We start from the raw sequence: 19,832 nt of genomic DNA, 5'->3' as shown, positions 1-19,832 counted from the left end.
CGGGCTGCACGTGGCTGAGGCCAGGACATACCTGCAGGAACCTGCAGTGCCCGGGTTCAGACACTGAGCTGCCACGGGCCCCCTCAAGCCTCACTGCCATGGTCTCCTTGCGGCCTGCCCCCCGGATTTCCTGCCCCCTCCCCTCCCTCTCTTGCTTGCGCTGGGCTCCCCCAGAGCAGGTCCTTGTCAGGCCCTCCCCTTGGAGGCTGAGGGGAGAGTTCCTTCTGCCCTGGTCCGGGGTGCTTGGCCCGCTGAGCAGCTGCTCACTCGGGCCTGGCTGCCCACCTGGTCTGGCCCCTAAGTGAGGTAAATTACAAGAGAAGAGCCAGGGACTTCGGAGCCTCTACCTCCTGGCCCTGCTGCGACAGCCCAGCACCCTCTGTAGGCAGAGAGGGCAGGAGACAGAGGGTGGGCATCCAGCTTGGATGGCAGCACTTGGCCCAGCCTGGGTTCTGCTGCAGGAGACCAGACTCCTCTTGCTGCACGTGGCGGTGAACCTGCACCTCCTGGCGGGGCAGCTTTTCTCCTCTGCCCGCTGATCGAATCAGCCATCCAGACTTCCCTGACCTCTGGAAGATGGACCTGGGAGGGACGCAGGCAGGCAGGTCACAGTGGAAAGAGCTGGAATCTACAAGCCCTCCCCACCTCCGACTTACCAGCTGTGTGACCTCGGGCAATTACAAGACTTTTCTGAGTCTTAGTCTTTCCAGTAATAAAATGGGATCATCATTCTGCCCTAGAGGATCACCGAAAGGTTAAAGATGGGGTCTTTATACCAGCGGTTCTCAAACTCGAGCGTATATTCGAAGCCCCTGGAGGACCTGTTAGGACTTGGATGCCGGCCCCATCCCCAGGGTTTCTGGTTCAGAGGGTCTGGGTGGGGCCTGGGAGGTGCATTTCTAACTGCACAGGTGACTATAGCCGCTGGGATCGCACTGTGGGGACCACGGCTCCCTAAGAGCACGAAGCCAGAGCCCCGCCCACAGCAAGTGCTCAGTCAGGGGTGCGTGTTAATGTCATCTATTTCTTTTTATAATGGAGTCAACATATAAAGAAGGTTGCACAGTGCTTGGCACATAGTGTGTGTCCAACAAATACCATTACTTTTGTTGTTACTGACACAGGAGCTCTGCTACCAGCTGACTGGGAGAAATAATTAACCAATACAACCAAAGAAAACGGTGCTAGAGAGCGCATGATTGATTGAGAAATTGTCCATTCATTTATTCACTTGACTGACCTTTATTAAGCACCTACCGCGTGCCAGACATTGTTCTAAGCACGGGGTCGAGCAGTGCACAGCCCGGCGAGTCCTGCCCTGGTGATTCAGACGCCGCCTCCCGTGGGGACAGGAATGGGTAGCAGGAAGCCTACCGTAGTCGCTACGTCAGCGGTTCTCAAATCTCAGCATGCATTTGAACCCTCTGGAGGGCCTGTTAGGACGCGGATGCTGGGCCCCATCCCCAGGGTTTCTGACTCAGTAGGTCCAGGTGAGGGCTGGAGCTGGGCTGTGCTGGGAAGAAGGGTGGGATCCAAAGTTCTAGAGGAGGGAGGGGTTCCGGCAAGCCCCTCGGGTCAGAGCCTCTTGAACTGTACGCACGTACACACACACACACACACACACACACACACACGTGTGCTGTGCACAGGGAGGGCGGATCTCTCTCAGGGGTTTGTAGGGCTCCAGCCAAGGAGCCTGGGCATGGGGGAGGCCGGAGCCCCCACACAGGGTGCAGTAGTCTGCTCAGGCCTCCCGCTGTGGTTCAAATGTCTGTCGCTTCCAAAATTCATGTTGACATTTATTCCCCAGTGCAGCTGTGCTGGGATCTGGGGCCTAAAGGAGGTGTTTAGGTCATGAGGGCTCTGCCCTTGTGAACAGATTAGTGCCACTATAAAAAGGGTTCCCGAAAATGAGTTCTTTTCCTTTGACCTTCCACCAGGTGATGACACAGCAGGAAGGCCCTTGCCAGATGCCAGCACCTTGATCTTGGACTTCCCAGTCTCTAGAACCGTGAGCCAGTCGATCTCTGCTCATTATAAATTACCCAGTCTGCGGTACTCTGTAATAGCACAAAACAGATGAAGACATTGCCGTTACAACACTACAGACTGGGTGGCTTAAACAACAGAAAGTTCTGTTCCAGAGGCTGGAAGTCCAAGGTCAAGGTGACTCTGAGGTTGGTTTCTGGGGAGGCCTCCCTTCCCGGCTTGTTGGTGGCCACCTTCTCGCCGTGTCCTCACGTGGCCTTTTCTCTGTGCACAAGCACCCCTGGTGTCTCCTCCTGTCCTTTTAAGGACACCAGCCCTATTGGATTAGGGCCCCACACATATGACCTCATTTAACCTTAATTACCTCCTTAAAGACCTACCTTCAATACGGTCACATTGGGGATCAGGCTTCAACCTATGAATTTAGCGGGACACAATTCAGTTCATAATGGAAGAAAATAGGGGGCCTCTACCTGGACTCAGGCTTAGCCTGATTAGCCGAACCCCACCAGCTCTTCCCAGGGGCCTGGAATGGAACAGCCACAACCCAAGAGGCCCTTGGCTGGCAGCCTGCCCCACATGGGGCTGAGGCCCTCACACCTCCCCAGCCCTCTCCTCCAGATCTCAATTACTCTCTTCCCCGCGGTTGGCCGCCTCTTGGGTAAATTGTTCATCAGAAGATGCTCTCCAAAGCCTGGGCCACATGCTGTTGTCATTGATTTCATTTTGATTATTCATATTAGTGGAAGCGCTGCTGCCTTGCCGCGGGTTGTGATTAGGGTAAACATCTCGTACGACCGGCCATGGCCGAGCTGGAGTGGGCCCCGGGCTCCTGCAGCAGCCACCCCCAGCCTCAGTTCAGCAAACCAGTCTTCAGGCGGGCCGCACTGCAGGCAGCCCTGTCTCCAGGCCCGTGGACCTCAGGGCAGCTGCAAGAGGGTGCCCTTGAAGGAGCCCAGTGGCTAGGGTGGCCATCCTGGTGCCCCGTCCTGTGGAGGCCCACGCTGGGGACGAGCTTCTCCCCCACCACACCTGCTCTTGTCTCTCTCCAGTACTTCCTCTGTCCCAGCCTTCCTGGGGACACGGGTCCCTCTCCATCCCCTGAGGCCAGGGACCACCGCCCAAGCCTGGGAGCAAGGAGTCCAGTGCCCTCCACTGGGGGACAGATGTGACCCAGAGCTACCAGGTTACCTTTCTGGGAATCCCTCTTCCTCGTTCCGCACCCCCTCCCTTACATGCCATGACCTTACACATCACGGAAGGTCACCTGCTCCGGCGTACTGTTCACCCTGCTTCCCTTGTACTGTTTCACAGAGGGGAGGGGCCGCCGCACGTGTTTATTAACCTTCCTTTCATAAAGCGCGCTCCTTTCCCACTGATTCATTACGTGTCGGGAAGCAGAGCATGACATGGTAAAAGCCGTCTTGATGGCATTTGATATTCGGTACTAACAACTCGCCACCTCAGAGGAGGGGGCTTGTCCCCACCCCACACGCCAGAGCAGGAGGGGACGATCTGCATATTGGATGTGCCAAGACAGTAGGTGATTTGCATTAAGCATCCAGAAACTCTCTGCTCGCAATCTGTCACCCTTCACTGGGTCTTCATTTTATAACCTTCACAACATAAGGAAGAGAGCAGGAGGCAGAGCGAATGCGGCTGCCTCCCCCCACCAGGGGCTGGAGGAGAAAGCTGGCCTGAGCCACAGTTGTCAGAGCAGAGGGGGCCTGATCGTAAATGCCAGTCAAGGGATTAGCAAGCCCACCAGCCCCCAAACCCAAGACCCTTGAGCGGGATGTGACCAGAAGGCCAGAAGCCGGAGGTGGGGCTGCCCTGAGAACAGCTCATCTCCCCAGAGAGCCAAGTTCAAACTCGGTGGGGGATTTCCTGTGGAACATCTGGCCTGGCTTTGCAGTGGACATTGGATGAGAGTTCCCAGAGGTAGCAGCTCTGATGTTGAGCTCTGCAGGCGTTTCCGCTCTTGGACTTGCAGTCCCTGCTGAGTTTAGGCTTAGGACAAAGCTGAGTGTTCCCCATCCTAATGGCATTAAAAAAAAACCTGGCACCACTCCAGACCAATGACATCAGCATCTCCAAGCTGGAGCCCGGGCACAGCCAGGGTAGGGGACAGACAGCTGGGATGGGCCTCTGCATGTGCAGCAGTGCCGACGACAGTCCCAAATCCTGCCCTGCGGCCCCTGGAGTGGGCTATGGGCTGTCACCTTCCTCCCTTAGCCTCTGTTTCCTCATCTGCAGAATGCTTTTGGAAAGGTCCTTAGTCAAGGAGGGGTCTGGGCATGGGACAGGCCAGTGAGACTGTGACCCGTGTCCCTGCCCCCACCAGGCCAAGTCTACTGTTCTGTCTTTTATATTGGATTTCTAGGTAGAGGTTTATTTGAGAAAAGAGCCCTATAGCTATGATGAGGCTTACAAACCCCTGGCCTAGGGCTTCCCTTCCAACTGCCGGGGACAAGGTGCCCAGGGAGAAGAGTAAACCCAAGTCAGCGGGAGCCTCCTGGGCTGCCAGAGAATCCTCCAGGGAGCCCGGGACAGGCAGCTTGGCAAGCTCCGGGGGGACGCCACTGTGCTCTGCCCGTCCCCTCTAGATGACCCATCAGAATCTGGGCCTCCCTGGGGACAGGTGAAGGTGCAGGGGGCTGGGCGCCGCAGACTCCAGAGGGGAGTGGAGGGCCAGGTGGGCAGCATGTGCCAAGGAGGGAAGCTGCACCCTGGGGGGTCCCCGCTGGATCCTGACCCATACACACGGGTCCTTGCCGTTGACAAACCACTGGAGTTGTAAGTAAAGGTGCTGATGGGGAACAGGGGCATGAGACTCGCAGCTGCCATGGAGATCTGTCCCCAGCACTTCAGGGCTGAGCCATCTGGGGGTTTCACGGCAAGAGGCTTCCTGCTTCCTTTTCCAAGTTCGGCCCCCATAATGTCAGCCAAGCCCCAGGGCAGGGCCAGCATGGCCTGTGTGGTGTCGCAGTCATCACCATCATGGCATCCTCACTAGTAGCATTTATGACAGCAGCCACCGCTTGTTGGGGACGCAGAGTACCAGGCATGTAGATCGTGTTTCCTCCTGGACAACCCAGTGAGGTGGGAACTATTATATCCCCATTTTACCGGCGAGGAAACTGAGGCTCAGACAGGCTAGGTGACTTGCCCAAATCTACACAGCAAGATCAAAACCTGGACCCAAATCCAGGTCTGAATCCGACCCAGCTCCTACCCACCATGTAGACTATCTCCCTGTGACCTTCACGGAGCAGGACAGGGGCTGCGAGTGTCAACATTCTCCCCCTGGGGTCCATGCGAGAGGCGCGTTGGCCAAAGGAGGAAGAAAATTCTTCTTGTCTTGGCAAAGCTGCCGGCCTCTCCCTCCTGTGACCCTGTGCCCTGCTCCTCTCCCCTGCAAGGGGCACATCCCTCCCCAGGGCTGCAGATTCACCACCTCTGGAGCCGGCCTGCCAGAGCCTCCAGGGAGGGCCGGACTGTGCCACATGCTGGACTCAGGGCTCAGCCACCTGGTAGCCAGGTCTGCTCCAGCCGAGGAAGGAGGGCAGCAGAGAGTGGGCTTGAAACTCAGCCCACACACGCGGGGGGCAAGGCGGCTTAGACTTCCAGCCCCCACCCTGCCTGGCAGCTGGGGAGCTCACCCATTCTGGGCCCCCGCCCCAACTCCAGGGACTGTGGCAATGTGGGGTGCAGCCGAAGCCCCAGGGTGGCCTTTGGATGGCCGGTCATCAAGCCGCACTGGGCACTGAGGCACCTGCCATCGGGGACATGGGGGCCCTTCAGTCCCATCTCCTTCTCCCCCAGGGCGGGGCCTCCCCGACACACACTCCTGGGAGGGGGCCTGGTCCTTCCTGCTCACTGAACCCACCAACCTCCATCCCCTGAGCAGCCAAGAGGTGCTTGCAGCCTGGGGAGGTCCCTCGGCCTCCCCCAACTCTCCTACTCCATCCTCGCGCCCCTTCTCCTCCACTCTGGGACCCTTGGAAGAGCCACTTGTGCATTCAGACTTTGGGAAAACAAAAGCAAAACTCTAGGCAGGCCATCAGGGGCCGCACAGTGGTGGGGAAGGAAAGGGAGGAGGCAGGGGAAGAGCCCGGAACTCTTAATGGGAAGAAGGGTTCGGCGGGGGTGGTGGGGGACAGGCTGGCCGCCCTCGTGCTCATCAGTTTGCCCCTGGAGTTGGCCTCCCAGCAGAGAAGGGGCTGCCCTGGGAGGGGGCCCGAGTCCCACCCCGGCCCTGTGCCTCTAATGGCCCTTCCGCCGCTCTCTCCGCAGTCCACGGCATCAAGTGGACCTGCAGCAACGGCAACAGCAGCTCGGGCTTCTCGGTGGAGCAGCTGGTGCAGCAGATCCTCGACAGCCACCAGACCAAGCCCCAGCCGCGGACCCACAACTGCCTGTGCACCGGCAGCTTGGGTGAGCGGGGCTCCTGGGGGCACGCGGGGCACAAGGGACCCTGCCAGGCAGCGGGGGTGGCTCTCTCCACGGGTGGGGCCATGATGTCCAGAGAGGGAAGAGGGGGTCATCAGGGAACTGGGCAACACTGCAGCTACCAGGACAGACACAGGTAGGCCTCCCCAGAGCCCTGCCCTGCAGAGCTGGCTGGGCCAGAGGGAGCAGTTCCAGAGAGGCAGCTCCATCCAGGAAGTGGGGCAAGAACTGGGGGACAGAGTTGAGAGTGAGGAGGTTTGGGGCTCCGGGGCCTCTGTCTGCCCACCGCAGGGGCCCGCCGGGGCCTACATCCTTGGCATCTGCAGCAGGAGCCCCGGTCCTGGGCCCAGGGGGTTCGGGGAGATCTGCCCTGAGTCAATGGGACCACAACTCTTTCTCCACCTCTGTCTCCTCCAAGAGCATAAAGCGTCCCACTCCCCGTCCTAATGTGTCTATTTCTCTGATAACGGTGTTTGCTCTTTGAAATGTGCGTTCTCCACTCCCCTGGCTGCCTTAATTAGATATTTCCATTAGAGGGTCGTGTCACTTCTCTGTGAAGTCTTCATGCATTTAGGAATCTTGGTGGTGAGGCTGTAACAGGATCGGGGAGAATTCACCCTTTTATCAAAAGCAAAGTGACCCTTATCAGATGGAATGAAAATATTAGCTGGAGTGGGAGAGAAAAGCCGTCCTGGCCTGCTGGTCCAGCGCAGCTGCAGGAGGGACTCTCCAGAGCTCAGAAACGCTCAGCGGCTGAGGGTTTCTCTTCCCTGCCTCTGAACAGAGAGGATTGGGGCTTTGCTCTTGCTTAGGACTTACAAGGGCTCTTGTCCCCCAGAGAGCTGAGAACAGGCCTGGCCTCATACATCTTTCTGCTTCTGGGGCGGGATTTGGAGCCCTCTTTGGCCCTGGGGCCTGAGAGCTGATCCAGAGAGTGCGTCCTCCCCACCCCCACCCCCACCCCCACCCACCGCTGGCTTCCATCCCCACGGTGGCTCCCGACCGGAGCATCTAAAGGACGGGGCTTCCTGAAACACTGAATAGGTGTGGGAAGTTGGGGATGGGGGGACATGGCCACCATCCCTGGGCTGAGCCCCTCTGGCCAGCAAGAGCCCTTCCAGGTGAGTGGTGTCTGTCTCTGGCAGTGGAGGGGACTTTCCTGGATGGTGGCATTCTCCCCACCTTCTCCATCCTGACCTCCCCCGTGCTGGGACACTACTATGCCTACAGGAAAAGAGCACCAAAGATAAAGCCCCCCTCATCTTTAAAGGATTGTCACATAGGGGACAGAAGAGCCCCAGGGCTTGGAGTAAGAAGGCCTGAGACCCTGAGTGTCTACAGGGTGGGGGCTGGACTTTGCTAGGGGCCCCAGCTGCTCAGAGGCAGGGGCCGCCGAAGTCCCAGCTCTGACTGTCTGTTTGCGTGTGCATGTGCGTGTGCACGTGTGGGCGTGTGGGTGCGTGTGTGCTGTGCTCTGATCTCCGCAGGAGCGGGCAGCAGCGTGCATCACAAGTGTAACAGTGCCAAACACCGCATCATCTCGCCAAAGGTTGAGCCACGGACAGGGGGGTATGGGAGCCACTCCGAGGTGCAGCACAACGATGTGTCCGAGGGCAAGCACGAGCACAGCCACAGCAAGGGCTCGGGCCGCGAGAAGAGGAATGGCAAGGTGGCCAAGCCCGTGCTGCTGCACCAGAACAGCACCGAGGTCTCCTCCACCAACCAGGTGGAGGTCCCCGACACCACCCAGAGCTCCCCCGTGTCCATCAGCAGCGGGCTCAACAGCGACCCGGACATGGTGGACAGCCCCGTGGTCACTGGCGTGTCCAGCATGGCAGTGGCCTCCGTGATGGGGAGCTTGTCCCAAAGTGCCACGGTGTTCATGTCGGAGGTCACCAACGAGGCTGTGTACACCATGTCCCCCACCGCCGGCCCCAACCACCACCTCCTCTCCCCCGACGCCTCTCAGGGCCTGGTCCTGGCCGTGAGCTCCGACGGCCACAAGTTCGCCTTCCCCACCACGGGCAGCTCGGAAAGCCTGTCGATGCTGCCCACCAACGTGTCTGAGGAGTTGGTCCTCTCCACCACCCTCGACGGTGGCCGGAAGATTCCCGAAACCACCATGAACTTTGACCCCGACTGTTTCCTCAATAACCCAAAGCAGGGCCAGACGTACGGGGGCGGAGGCCTGAAAGCCGAGATGGCCAACACCAACATCCGGCACTCGCCGCCGGTGGAGAGGAGCTTCAGCTTCGCCACCGTCCTCACCAAGGAGATTAAGACTGAGGACACCTCTTTCGAGCAGCAGATGGCCAAAGAAGCGTACTCTTCCTCCGCGGCGGCCACGGCGGCCAGCTCCCTCACCCTGACCGCCGGCTCCAGCCTCCTGCCATCGGGTGGCGGCCTGAGTCCCAGCACCACCCTGGAGCAGATGGACTTCAGTGCCATAGACTCCAACAAGGACTACACGTCCAGCTTCAGCCAGACAGGCCACAGCCCCCACATCCACCAGACCCCTTCTCCGAGCTTCTTCCTGCAGGACGCCAGCAAACCCCTCCCCCTCGAGCAGAACGCCCATAGCAGCCTGAGTGACTCTGGGGGCACCTTTGTGATGCCCACGGTGAAAACGGAGGCCTCGTCCCAGACCAGCTCTTGCAGTGGCCACGTGGAGACGCGGATAGAGTCCACCTCCTCCCTCCACCTCATGCAGTTCCAGGCCAACTTCCAGGCCATGACGGCGGAGGGGGAGGTCACCATGGAGACCTCGCAGGCAGCCGAAGGGGGCGAGGTCCTCCTCAAGTCTGGGGAGCTGCAGGCCTGTAGCTCTGAGCACTACCTGCAGCCCGAGACCAACGGGGTGATCCGCAGTGCTGCTGGTGTCCCCATCCTCCCGAGCAACGTGGTCCAGGGACTCTACCCGGTGGCCCAGCCCAGCCTCGGCAACGCCTCCAACATGGAGCTCAGCCTGGACCACTTTGATATCTCCTTCAGCAACCAGTTCTCCGACCTGATCAATGACTTCATCTCTGTGGAGGGGGGCAGCGGCACCATCTACGGGCACCAGCTGGTGTCGGGGGACAGCACGGCGCTCTCGCAGTCGGAAGACGGGGCGCGCGCCCCCTTCACCCAGGCGGAGATGTGCATCCCCTGCTGCAGCCCCCAGCAGGGGAGCCTGCAGCTGAGCAGCGCGGAGGCCGGGGCCAGCACCATGGCCTACATGCACGTCGCGGAGGTGGTCTCGGCCGCCTCGGCCCAGGGCACCCTGGGGATGCTGCAGCAGAGTGGACGGGTGTTCATGGTGACCGACTACTCCCCAGAGTGGTCTTACCCAGAGGTAAGCAGCTGCCACTCCTGTCACCTGCCCCTGTGCAGTCAGGCAGCTCAGGGAAGCTCACTGCATGCGGCTGCCCTTGGGGTGAAGCTCTGGACCATAAAGACAAAGCTTTCCTGTCCCTCCATCCCCAGGGCACTTGGAATACCTCCGGCTCTCACGCGGTGGTTCTCAGACTTCACTGGAGCAAGGAGCTTTGAGGTCAGGGTGTCCTTGGAGGCAAATGTCCCCCTGCCAGTGCAGCTCCAGCCAGAGCAGTCTGCTATTTCTTGGCTTATGTGTTAAGAATCTACCTGTGTTTTGCTTTGCTTTGGTTTTTTTTTTAAAGATGGGTCCTAGGCCTGCTAAAAACATTTGAAAATCATAGATCATGCGTATCCTCTGCTCTTGTTCTGCTTCACTAAGCCAAACAGGAACAAACAAAAACCTCTCATCAACGCTGAATAGGGCGCAGTGTCTGAAGCCACCCTTAAGATTCTTTTTAAGTCAGTCTGACCCTCTGCAAAATCAGAGCGTGTCATATGACGCGGCAGCCCAACCTGTGACCCCTCCTTTGAGAACCATTGCTCCAAAGAACAGGATGTCTTGCCGCAGGGGCACAAGTTTTTTAAGGAGGAATCTTTGCTTTTTGTCTAGAGCAGAATAGCACAGAAAGGGGACAGAGTGGTCTGGACTTGCCCTCAATGTCCCACTGCTGCTCACGGACACGTGCCCTCTGACGCTCCCCCCAGTCTGTCCACCAGGTGCTCGGGAAGCAACATGTCTACCTCGGGGCCTGATTGGACACTTGCACCCTGGGAGGTGGCTGCCCGTGGCTGCCGCAGTTCCAGTGCCACGATCCCTGGAAGCCAGGGTGAGGGCTGCTGCAGAGCACCCAGGGAGGGCTTCCTCCTCCCCTTCTGCCAGAGTTAAGAAAATCTGTGCACAAATGCCCCCCCTGCCCCACCCCACCCCCGGCCGCCTGCCAGTTCTCAGATTCTACGTCAGCCCAGGTAGTGGCCCAGCCTTGGGACAGGAGGAGCCTGAACTAAGGCAGGTGTCTAGACAGACCAGCTGCTGCCCGAGCACTGTCTGTGCACAGCCTGTTTAGGAAAACCAAGAGGAAGCTGCAGATGTACATGGTTAGCAGCAGAGGGTTGGCCTGGCAGGTCTGGATTCAAATCCTGGCTCCACACTTACTACCCAGTGACCTCGGGCAAGGTCGCCTTTCCTTTCCTGTCTCTAGAATCGGAGCAACAATCCCTCCTTGGCATGCGGTGAGGACTAAGTGAGGAAAGTGCTCAGCGCAGCGCCTGCCTCTTCAGTCCGCTTGGTCCCACCCCCCTTAGTTAGAGCTGGCGGGACTAGGCCCGGCTTACTCCCGGTGTGGCCCGGCATGACCCTGTTTCTGACCCCTGCTCCTGTCAGTGGCACTGAGCTCAGTGGCATCGTCACAGTGTCCACCACAGTTCCCCAAGCCCCACAAAGGCCAGCTGGGTGTCTTCTCTCTATCAAGCCCACAGGGCTTAAGAAAGCAAACAAAGGGATGGCGGTGGGCTCAGACTGGCGTGCCCGGACTGGTGTGCCGTCGGAAGGTCGGAGCAGGAGTCGGAGCTGTCCTCTGGTCCTGACTCCTCGAGGCCTGATTGTCTGGGCCTCAGTTTCCCTATCCGTAAATGGCTGACAGGAGGTGGCCTTGAAGCACTCCAAATCCTAGGACCTGCGAGATTTGGTCCTTGGGGTGCTTAGAGGTTCCCTGGAGCCCAAGTCTTGCAGGAGCTAGGAGGTGGGTGGAGGACCCCCTCTCTCCCTGGGGCCCTGGCCCGTGAGCGCAGGTCCCTGGGCCGGCTCCCAGGCAGCACTCCAGCCCCCTTGGGCCTGGCAGGCACAGCGGGACCTTGGCAGGCCTGGCTCTCTCCGCTCTTTACCGGCCTGTGGATCCTGGAACTGTCTTGGAGAAAGTCAGTTCAGTTCAGCAGCTCACCACGAGAGGGCGGCCCAGGAACAGGAAAAGCAATGGCAGCCTGGCGGCCTGGTGGAGGGAGCGTCCCACTCTGGTTTTCCAGAAGCTCTGGATCCTTCCAGTTACCCAGAAACAAAAGCGGCTCTAATTCAATTTGATTTACAAAATTCACAGATGCCAGCCTGCTGGGCCTTTTGGGGCCCAACGTGATCGCACAGTGAGGCCTTAGAGTGACCTGCCCTTTCCCCCTTGCTCTCTTCTCCCGCCCAGGCCACTGTCCCCAGGCCACAGCAGGTGCCACTCTGCCTTGGTTCTGCAGGAAAGAGCACCTTCTCCCCTGATGCTCCTCTCCCCTCCCAGCCCCCCGTTTGCCCCTCGTCCGGCCTGCCTGCCTCCTGCGTAGGGAGCCTGTTCTAGCCAGGCTTGGCCAAGCTTGGAGAGCACTCTGCAGCCAGGTATGAAGGCCCAGGCATTGTTTCCCAGTCTGCAAATATGGGGTGAGGCTAAATGGTCGCCCCCACCCAGGTCTAAACCTGGATGGTTCTACAGGAATGCTGTGGCCAGGCCATCTTGCTGTCTCTTCTGAGTGTCCCTCCCTCCCGTGGGCTGCTCGCATTTCTCCTGTGCTCTGTCCACCCTTCACCTGCTGCTGCAGCTGGTTGCCAACACACACACACACACACACACACACACACACACACACACACACCCCAGAGGCGCCTATGCTGCAGCATCTGTCCTGGCTGCATCAGAAATCTGGACTCTCAGGGCATAGAGACCTCAGATGGCATTTAGAGCTCCCTCCCCGCCCCCACACTCTCCTGCGTCATCTCTGGGCACTGACACTCCTGCCGCAGCAGGCAGAGGAGGCTGCAATTAAAGCCATCAGGCAAGCACGTCACAAGCGATTCAGTGCAGTCAGGCGAGCCGTTGCCATGGGAACCATCCCCTGAACTGATGGATGCTGAGCCGTCCTGCAGCGGTTTCCATGGAGAAGGTCCTGATGTTCTCCAGTAATTTCTGCGGTTCTTTGTTCCCCACAGCAGCCCCAGCTTCACGCTAGCCGCTGTTGATTGGGGTTATTTTTTTTCCCCTTTTTCCTCACATGGTAACTGTCTGTGGCCTTTTGAAGCCACTGCTCTTCCACTTCCCAGGATCCAGGGAGGAGGATGCCCTGAGCTGGCTTTCTGGTGCTTCCAGACATCCCAAAGTTGAGCTCCACCTGTCCACCTGGCACTGCTCCCCCCCACAAGCATGGAGCTCCAAACCTCACCATGGAGCAGTGTACCAGAACCAGGAATGCTAGGGCCACAAGGGCCCCTAGATCAAATGCCACCCAGAGAGGTCGGGCCGCTTGCCTTAGGACACCACAGCTACTGGAGGGCAGGGGCAGACCTCCTGCTTTTGGCTCCTGGTCCTGAGCTGTCTCCACTGCCCCCAAGCTTTGGTTGCCTAGCAGTGAGGTGACCCCTCCAAAGCCATCCCAGCCCAGGTGGACCGGCGCCCAGCCTGGCAGAGGCCCGTCAGTGGTGGAAGTAGGAGCCACTTCCACCTCATCGCTGGAAACATCTCCTCGCACCCCCCTACCCCCCAGGATGCCCCGGGCCACCCCCCCCCCGGCCTGGTCTGGGTTCCAGGAACAGCGTGGGGAGAATCAGGGGCAAGCTCTTTCCCTCCGGGGCAGGGCTGGGCCGGGGCTCGGAGAGGCCGAGCGGGAATGAGCGGCCTCGGCAGCCGCGGGAGGGCTCGGGGGGAGGGGGCTCCGGGGGTCCGCGCTCCCCGCCGCCGGTCTCCAGGCGCGCCTCCCGCCTTCTCCAGCCTGGCCACTAGGTGGCGGCCTCCCGCCGACCTGCGCCGCTGCCGCCCCCCCGCAGGCAAAGGTGTTTACCGGCTTGGGGGTGGGGTGGATGGCGCCTCGGGGGTGGGTCCGCCCAAGGTCAGCCAGGACAGCCAGAGAGGCCAGCGCCCCCACCCTCTGCACTCTGAGGGACCAGCCCCTGTTCCCGGCCACGCCGTAAGTAGGGGACCTGGAACGCATCGTCCACCTCCGACCCGCCGGAGGGAGAGGAGGCGCCCTTTCAGTAGTCACCAAGCGGGAACCACGGCCGGGACAGGAAGCCCGGGCACGGGGCGTGGGTCGCCCTGTGCTCTGCTGAGCTGGAGGTCGGGGAGTGCCGGGGCCTCCTGATGCTCTCCTGCCCCCGGGCGCCTCGGGGGTCCCTGGGGGCCGGGTCCTTTCCCCCTGGAGCTTAGGAAGGTCCTCGAGCCCAGCCAGGATGCACAATCTTTGTCCGCGTGTGGGACGCGGGCCGGACTTGCTGGCCCGCGGTGGCACACAGCACGTGCCCTCGATGGCTCAGCACAGAGGTGGCCCCAAGGCCCAGTCCCCACTCCATCCCAACCCCCAGCCCTGACCCCACACTCCCGGCAGTCTCAGCCTCTCCAGCCCGGCCCTTCTCCCCTGCGGTTCGGGTTCTAATAGAATTCCTCATGCCTCCCCTTTCTGACCCCCTCCCTTGCCATTGCCACACCCTGGGGCTCCTGGGGCTCCCCTCAAGTCCCCACAAGAACTTCTGTTCCCTGGGCTGACGCTCAGATGCCCAGACCTGTTTTCAAAAGTTCCTTCAGTCTGTCCCAGAGCAAGTGACAGCAGGTCTCGTATCCTTCCTCCCCTTCCTTCCAGGGCTCCCACCTGGCCGGTTCCCAGGGGCATCGTGGGCTGAAACAGTTTGAAAACTGTGCAAGTTGTGCAGGAGGGGGTCAGGGCGGAGCTGCCGCCCCCATGCTGTCTGCCAACTGAGGAAGGCAGCTGGGGCTTCCCGCGGGTGGGGGAGGGGAGCTGTGAGCCCCTCTTTTCCCGGCTAGTTCTGAAGCAGCCCTGGCTCAGCCCTGGAGCAGCGGTTCTCCAAAGTCTGGGCTTACTAGAATCCCTGGGGCAAGGGCCTGGGAATCTGCGTGTTTGACCAGCATGTGGGGGAGGGGAGCAGACCCCCATCTGAGCAGTGTGGCCACAGGGGCCCTCCCTGTGCTGCCTCCCTCAGTGGCTCACACACCACCTCTGTCCCTCTCTCTGTGCCCTCCAGGGAGGAGTGAAGGTCCTCATCACAGGCCCGTGGCAAGAAGCCAGCAATAACTACAGCTGCCTGTTCGACCAGATCTCAGTGCCTGCATCCTTGATTCAGCCCGGGGTGCTGCGCTGCTACTGCCCAGGTGAGACGGCTGCTCCCCGCCGGGTGTGGGGGCTGAGGAGCTCTGGACTCAGAGTCGGCCTTGGGGTGACCTTGAGCTAGTTGTGTCATTGCTCTAGGCTTCAGTTTCCTCAGCTGTGAAGAAGTAGGTCCCAGACAGTGTTATTAGAATGTCATCTCTTCTGGCCCATGGGCCCCCATCAGACAGGGGCACAGGCACATTCAACTGGCATTTTGAAGAGTGTGTGACGAGGACACTATTTAGGGCAGGGTAACCAGGTGATATACTCAGGAATGGCCACAGCAGGAAGCTGTTGCTGTCCTCAGCCTGAAGGATTACTAGAGCTGGCAAGAGCTGGGACAGGAGCTCCGGCAGCCAGAGCCACCCCTGCAGCAAGGCAGGCCTCCTCCTCCTCCTGCCCGTGCCTGCATGGCCCAAGCCAACCAGTGCCAGGAGAGCCCAGGTGATGCAGTCCGCAGGCTCCATCCCCTTGGGACACACAGCAGGTTGTAGAGGGATGGAGAAAGCTTTACAGGGGTGAACAGAGGAGTGGGGGTCAGGGGGTGTCAAACTAAAAATAATAAGCACAAAGTCTTTTGAGAATTTTAATTAAGCCACCTACCCTGTGCCCAGAAAAAGGCACATGCACACAATTTGCTTCTAATTTGGAGGCTCAATGACCCCTTCCCAAGAAACCTAGCCAGCAGTCCCTCTGTGCTGTCCCTTGTGGCTCTAACCCCCTCCCCTCCCCTAGCACTTCCTTGTTATCTACTTAGCATGGCCTGGTGTCCCTCTCCAGTCAACTCCTCCTTGACCTCTGGCCATCACTACCTCCCCTCTGGCCTGTCCGCTTCATAAGGACAGGGACTGTGTCTTTTTTGGTCACCATTGTACCCCTAGGGCTACCAAAATGTCAGCATGTCACAGAGGAGGATGCATATTTGCAGAGGAATGAATGAGTTTCTAAAGTGCATGCTTTCTGCTCCCTGGGCTGGTGTCGGGAGGACCCCTGGGCTGAGCTAGCCACCCATCAAGAGCATGGGGACAGCCTGTCCAGCTGGCCCCAGCAATGAGCAGAAGAAACAGACGAGGCTGGGGCAGTGGAGGGCAGAGGGACCCACCCCTGTCATGCAAAGCCAGGGAGCATGCAAAGGAGAGGAGAATGCTCCATGGAGAAGGCCAGGCACAGGGGAGAGAAGTGGGAGCTGAGGTCCCCAGGCAGGAGCAGAGCCGGCCAGTGCTGAGAGGCCCCAGGGTTCTCCTAGCCAACCTGAACCTTGGCTAGCCCAGCCATCTGTGCCCCTTGAACTGGGCCCAGCCTGGGGCTCCTGAGCTCACACAGAGCATTCTTCCTTCTCCCTGTCAGTCGCCCCTTGCAGCCCCCAGAGCAGGAATCCCAACTCCAGGGGCTGGCCTCGTGTGCTAGGCCTCTTCTTGACCCCAGCACCTCCTTCACCACAAACATCCAGGGGAGCCCCCACCCCTGCTGGCCCTGCCCGCTCCCTGCCTGGCTGGCTCCAAAGGACCAACCCAGCCCCCTTGGCTCCCAGCAGCCCTGCTGGGCCTGGGGCACAACCAGCGAGAAGCCAGGCACTGTCAGCCTGTCACAGTGCAGGGCTATGCAGGGCTAATGCAGTCCCTGCCCCGCAGGGCTAGGGGAGAGGGCTGCATGGCATTAAACAGACCACTCATCACCTGCTGCTGGAATGGGGCTCGCCTGGCCTAAAAATAGATGCCATTTCCTGTTCCTGGTTCTTGCCTGGCTGAAGCCCCAGGGCAGGGCTGTTCAGGCCTGTCCTCAGTTATCTGACCCCTCCGAAAAAAGAGCACTGGCCGGTGTGTGACTCTGGACCATGTCCCAGGTCAGAACCTACAGAATCTTGGGGCTGGAGTCAGTCACACCTGGGTGCATCCCGGATCAGCCAGAATCCACCCATATGACTTTAGCTCGGTGGTTGACCTCTCTGGGCCTCAGTTTCTACATCTTGAAAACTGCCTACCAGACGTTGACAGCATTAAGTGAAAGAAGGTTCCTGAAGCACCTGGCTCAGATGCTCAGCTTGTGAAAGTGTCCCATTAGTGAGGCCTTAGCTTTGGTTCCCAAGGGGGATGTGGAGCAGGTACCAGAGCTGTTGGGGTCTCAGCAGGCAGTTCTGGTCCCAGAGCTGGCAGGCAGAGCCTCTGCCCAGTCATTGGGGCTCATTGTGTTAGACACAGTGAGTCTCAGACCCAGGAACCAGAAGCCACAGGCTCGAGGCAGACTGAGAGCTGGGGTCCCTCCGCTAGAGTGCCAGTGTTTCACAGCTAACCCTGCAAAGGGGTTTCCTTTGGACGTCTCTGTTTTAAGGCCCAAATTGAAACATGTCGCTTTGTAACACAGCACTCTATGTATTCACTCATTCATTCATTCATTTCCTCATTTGCCAAATAGTTCTAGAGCAGCCCCTGCTTGCTCTGCACTGAGTAGGTGCCTGGAATGGAGCTAAGAATAAGACCCAGCCCCTAGCTGGGGCCCTAGTCCCGGGGAGCTCCCAGCCCAGGGAGGAGCAGGTCACACAAACCAACCACTGCCTCAGGAGACAATGCAGGCTGCTTGGGGACATCAGCTCTCGGTCTCCCCAGGGGAATCTGGGGCTGAGCTGAAAGGAAGAGCACTGGAAGCCAGAACCAAACTGGCCTCACCAAAATGAAGAGCTCAGAGGCTTGTGAGCACCAGCCGGCTGCATCGGGGCTGGGAATGCCTCAGAGGAGGGAGCACAGGCGGCACGAACAGCTGCTGCCCACCGGCCCAGCTGACCTGCCCAAGCAAAACAGATGGGGTGTCTCGGCCCTGACTGGGAGCAGGGTCCTGCCTGGGCAGCTCCCACACCATGGCTGCCAGCATGAGACACACAAGCATGGCATCTGTCTTCTACAAGACTCCAGGGGCGCTGCAGGTGCAGGAAGGAGTCCACCATGTCAGGGCACTGAGCTAAGGCGGAGCGCTACAGAGGGAGGCAGCTGGGCTCCAAAGAAGCTACAGGAACCTACCAAGGAGATTCTGCCGGCCAGACAGCCCCACCCTGGATGCCTAGCAGGTCACCAAAGGCAAAAGATGAAATGCAGAATGAGGTGAAGGTGTGCGTTTTGAAGCGGTGTATTCAACAAATAGTTATTGAGTGGCGATAACATGCCAGGCAGTAACCTTGGCACTGGGCAGAAAGATCAAGACAGACCCTGTCCCAGCACTTGAGCAAAGATTCTGCTGCAGGGAGCCAGAAGACAATGAGGAAACAAGCAAGATAACTGTGGAGCTGGATCACGACGGTAGAACATGGCAATGAGACGGAGCAGCTTGGGAAGAGGGAGCTTCCTTCCATACACTGACGAGGGAAGGCCTCTCACAGGCTGGGTCCTGGGTGACGGGATAAAGCCAGTCATGGGAAGAGGCAGGAAAAGCACGCAGGCCAGGTAGAGGGCAAAGAAGTGCAAAGGCCCTGAGGTAGGAAGAGGTTCGGCAAGGGGAGGCCGCACGCAGGCAGCAGGACAGTTAGCGGGGTCAGGGGAGTTGAACATGGTCAGGTTGGAGGCGATGGCAAGGACCAAAACCAAATCAAAGGAGTTCAGTTTGCTCTTACTTGCAATGGGAAGCCATTGTGGGAGTGGCTCCATCTAAATCATGTCTTTAAAAGATGATTCTGGGCGTGTGGGAGAACGGGTCACAGGGAGGAGGAACAGAAGCAGAGAAGCCACCGGGAGAGGACAGAGGGATGATCTTTCTGGGCTTAAGGAGAGCTCCCTTGGGCACCACACTCCCACTGGTTTCCTTAGGGGTGTGGGACTATGGCCGCTGACACCGTCCCAGCAGGAACAGGTCCCAGGTGTGCTGACGCTGCCTTCAGCAGGAAGCTAGCGCGGGAGTCTAGGCGATAAATGGATAGATGACAGCAGCGTGGGTTGCAGCGGTGGGGATGGAGAGAGACTGTGGACGCAGGACTCGCTGCTGGAGCGAATAAGTCAAGGAAGCCTCCTGCGTGATGGGCCTGGGTGAGCTGGGCTGCTAGACTGGGACCCAGGAGACCACGATAGGTCCCCTCTGCCCCGTCTCTCTGGAGAAGGGAGGAATGGCCTGGAGTCTGCCGCCATTCCAGCAGGCTGTGCAAGTGCCAGGAGGCAGTGGAAGAGGAGCAGCAGCTGAGAAGGGCCCTGCAGCTGGGACGTCTAGTCCCAGAGAAGCCGTGAGCGTCCCCGGGCTGGCCTCCCGCTGCGAAGAGGCCCAGTGCTGACGGGTGCAGAGAGGTGTGCGCTCGCTGGCCGCCCTTCCTTCCTGTTGGTAAACCAGGCGAATCCCCCAGGGAGGCCTGCGACCACAAGCTTGGAGAACTGCCCGGGGACGCTGTCAGAGCTGTGGGAGGTTCTGAACTTGGCTGGAGAGCCCTGCCCAGGCTCCTCCGAGGTCCTAGGTGACTTCACCATGGAGCCCGCTGGTTCAGGCTGTGACGTGGAGCTGAGGCGGTGAGCCAGGGTGGAAAGCACAAGGGAAAAAGCCCTGCGCACCCTTGGGCAGTGACCCCCAAAGGCCTGCTCTGGGGACAATGGCAGGATGGCTGCTGTGTTACTACGTACACCTGCATGGACGGGGGCTGCTGGGAGATGAGTTGGTTTTCCACCGGAGGTGGGGTCTGCAGCAGATGGCCGCAGAGGGAAGCTGCAGCTTTCCTCTGTCCTAGGCAGCGGCTGACTTGGACAGTGTCCTCGAGTCTGTAAGCTTCTGAAAACCAAGAGCCCAAACAGTAATGCGATCCCCGTGTGTGTCCTCCCTGTAAATCTGTACTGGGAAGGCCCTGGGTGTCCGGATCTGCTGTTCCGGAAAAGCAGGGCAGAGGGCACATAACCCTGACGTCTACCAGGGTATGTGGCCTGGCGAGGCAGGGCAGTCTGCACAGCCAC

The 19,832-nt window shown here is 59.5% G+C and overlaps 1 protein-coding gene across 2 annotated transcripts in view; it reads left to right on the top strand.

The window, feature by feature from the left end:
- Window positions 1–19,832, top strand: part of CAMTA1 (calmodulin binding transcription activator 1) — an 825,382-nt gene that overhangs the window by 728,600 nt on the left and 76,950 nt on the right. For both annotated transcript variants that reach the window (XM_045546243.1, XM_045546242.1), the window contains 3 exons: window positions 6,286–6,426; window positions 7,929–9,775; window positions 14,798–14,924. In XM_045546243.1, coding sequence (XP_045402199.1) covers window positions 6,286–6,426; window positions 7,929–9,775; window positions 14,798–14,924 — 2,115 coding nt within the window. The remainder of the gene's footprint in view (window positions 1–6,285; window positions 6,427–7,928; window positions 9,776–14,797; window positions 14,925–19,832) is intronic.

This window comes from Lemur catta, chromosome 3 (genome assembly GCF_020740605.2).
Source record: "Lemur catta isolate mLemCat1 chromosome 3, mLemCat1.pri, whole genome shotgun sequence".
NCBI classification, from domain to species: Eukaryota; Metazoa; Chordata; class Mammalia; order Primates; family Lemuridae; genus Lemur; species Lemur catta.
The sequence above is the reverse complement of the archived record's forward strand: the minus strand, read 5'-3'. Positions and strand labels throughout refer to the sequence as shown.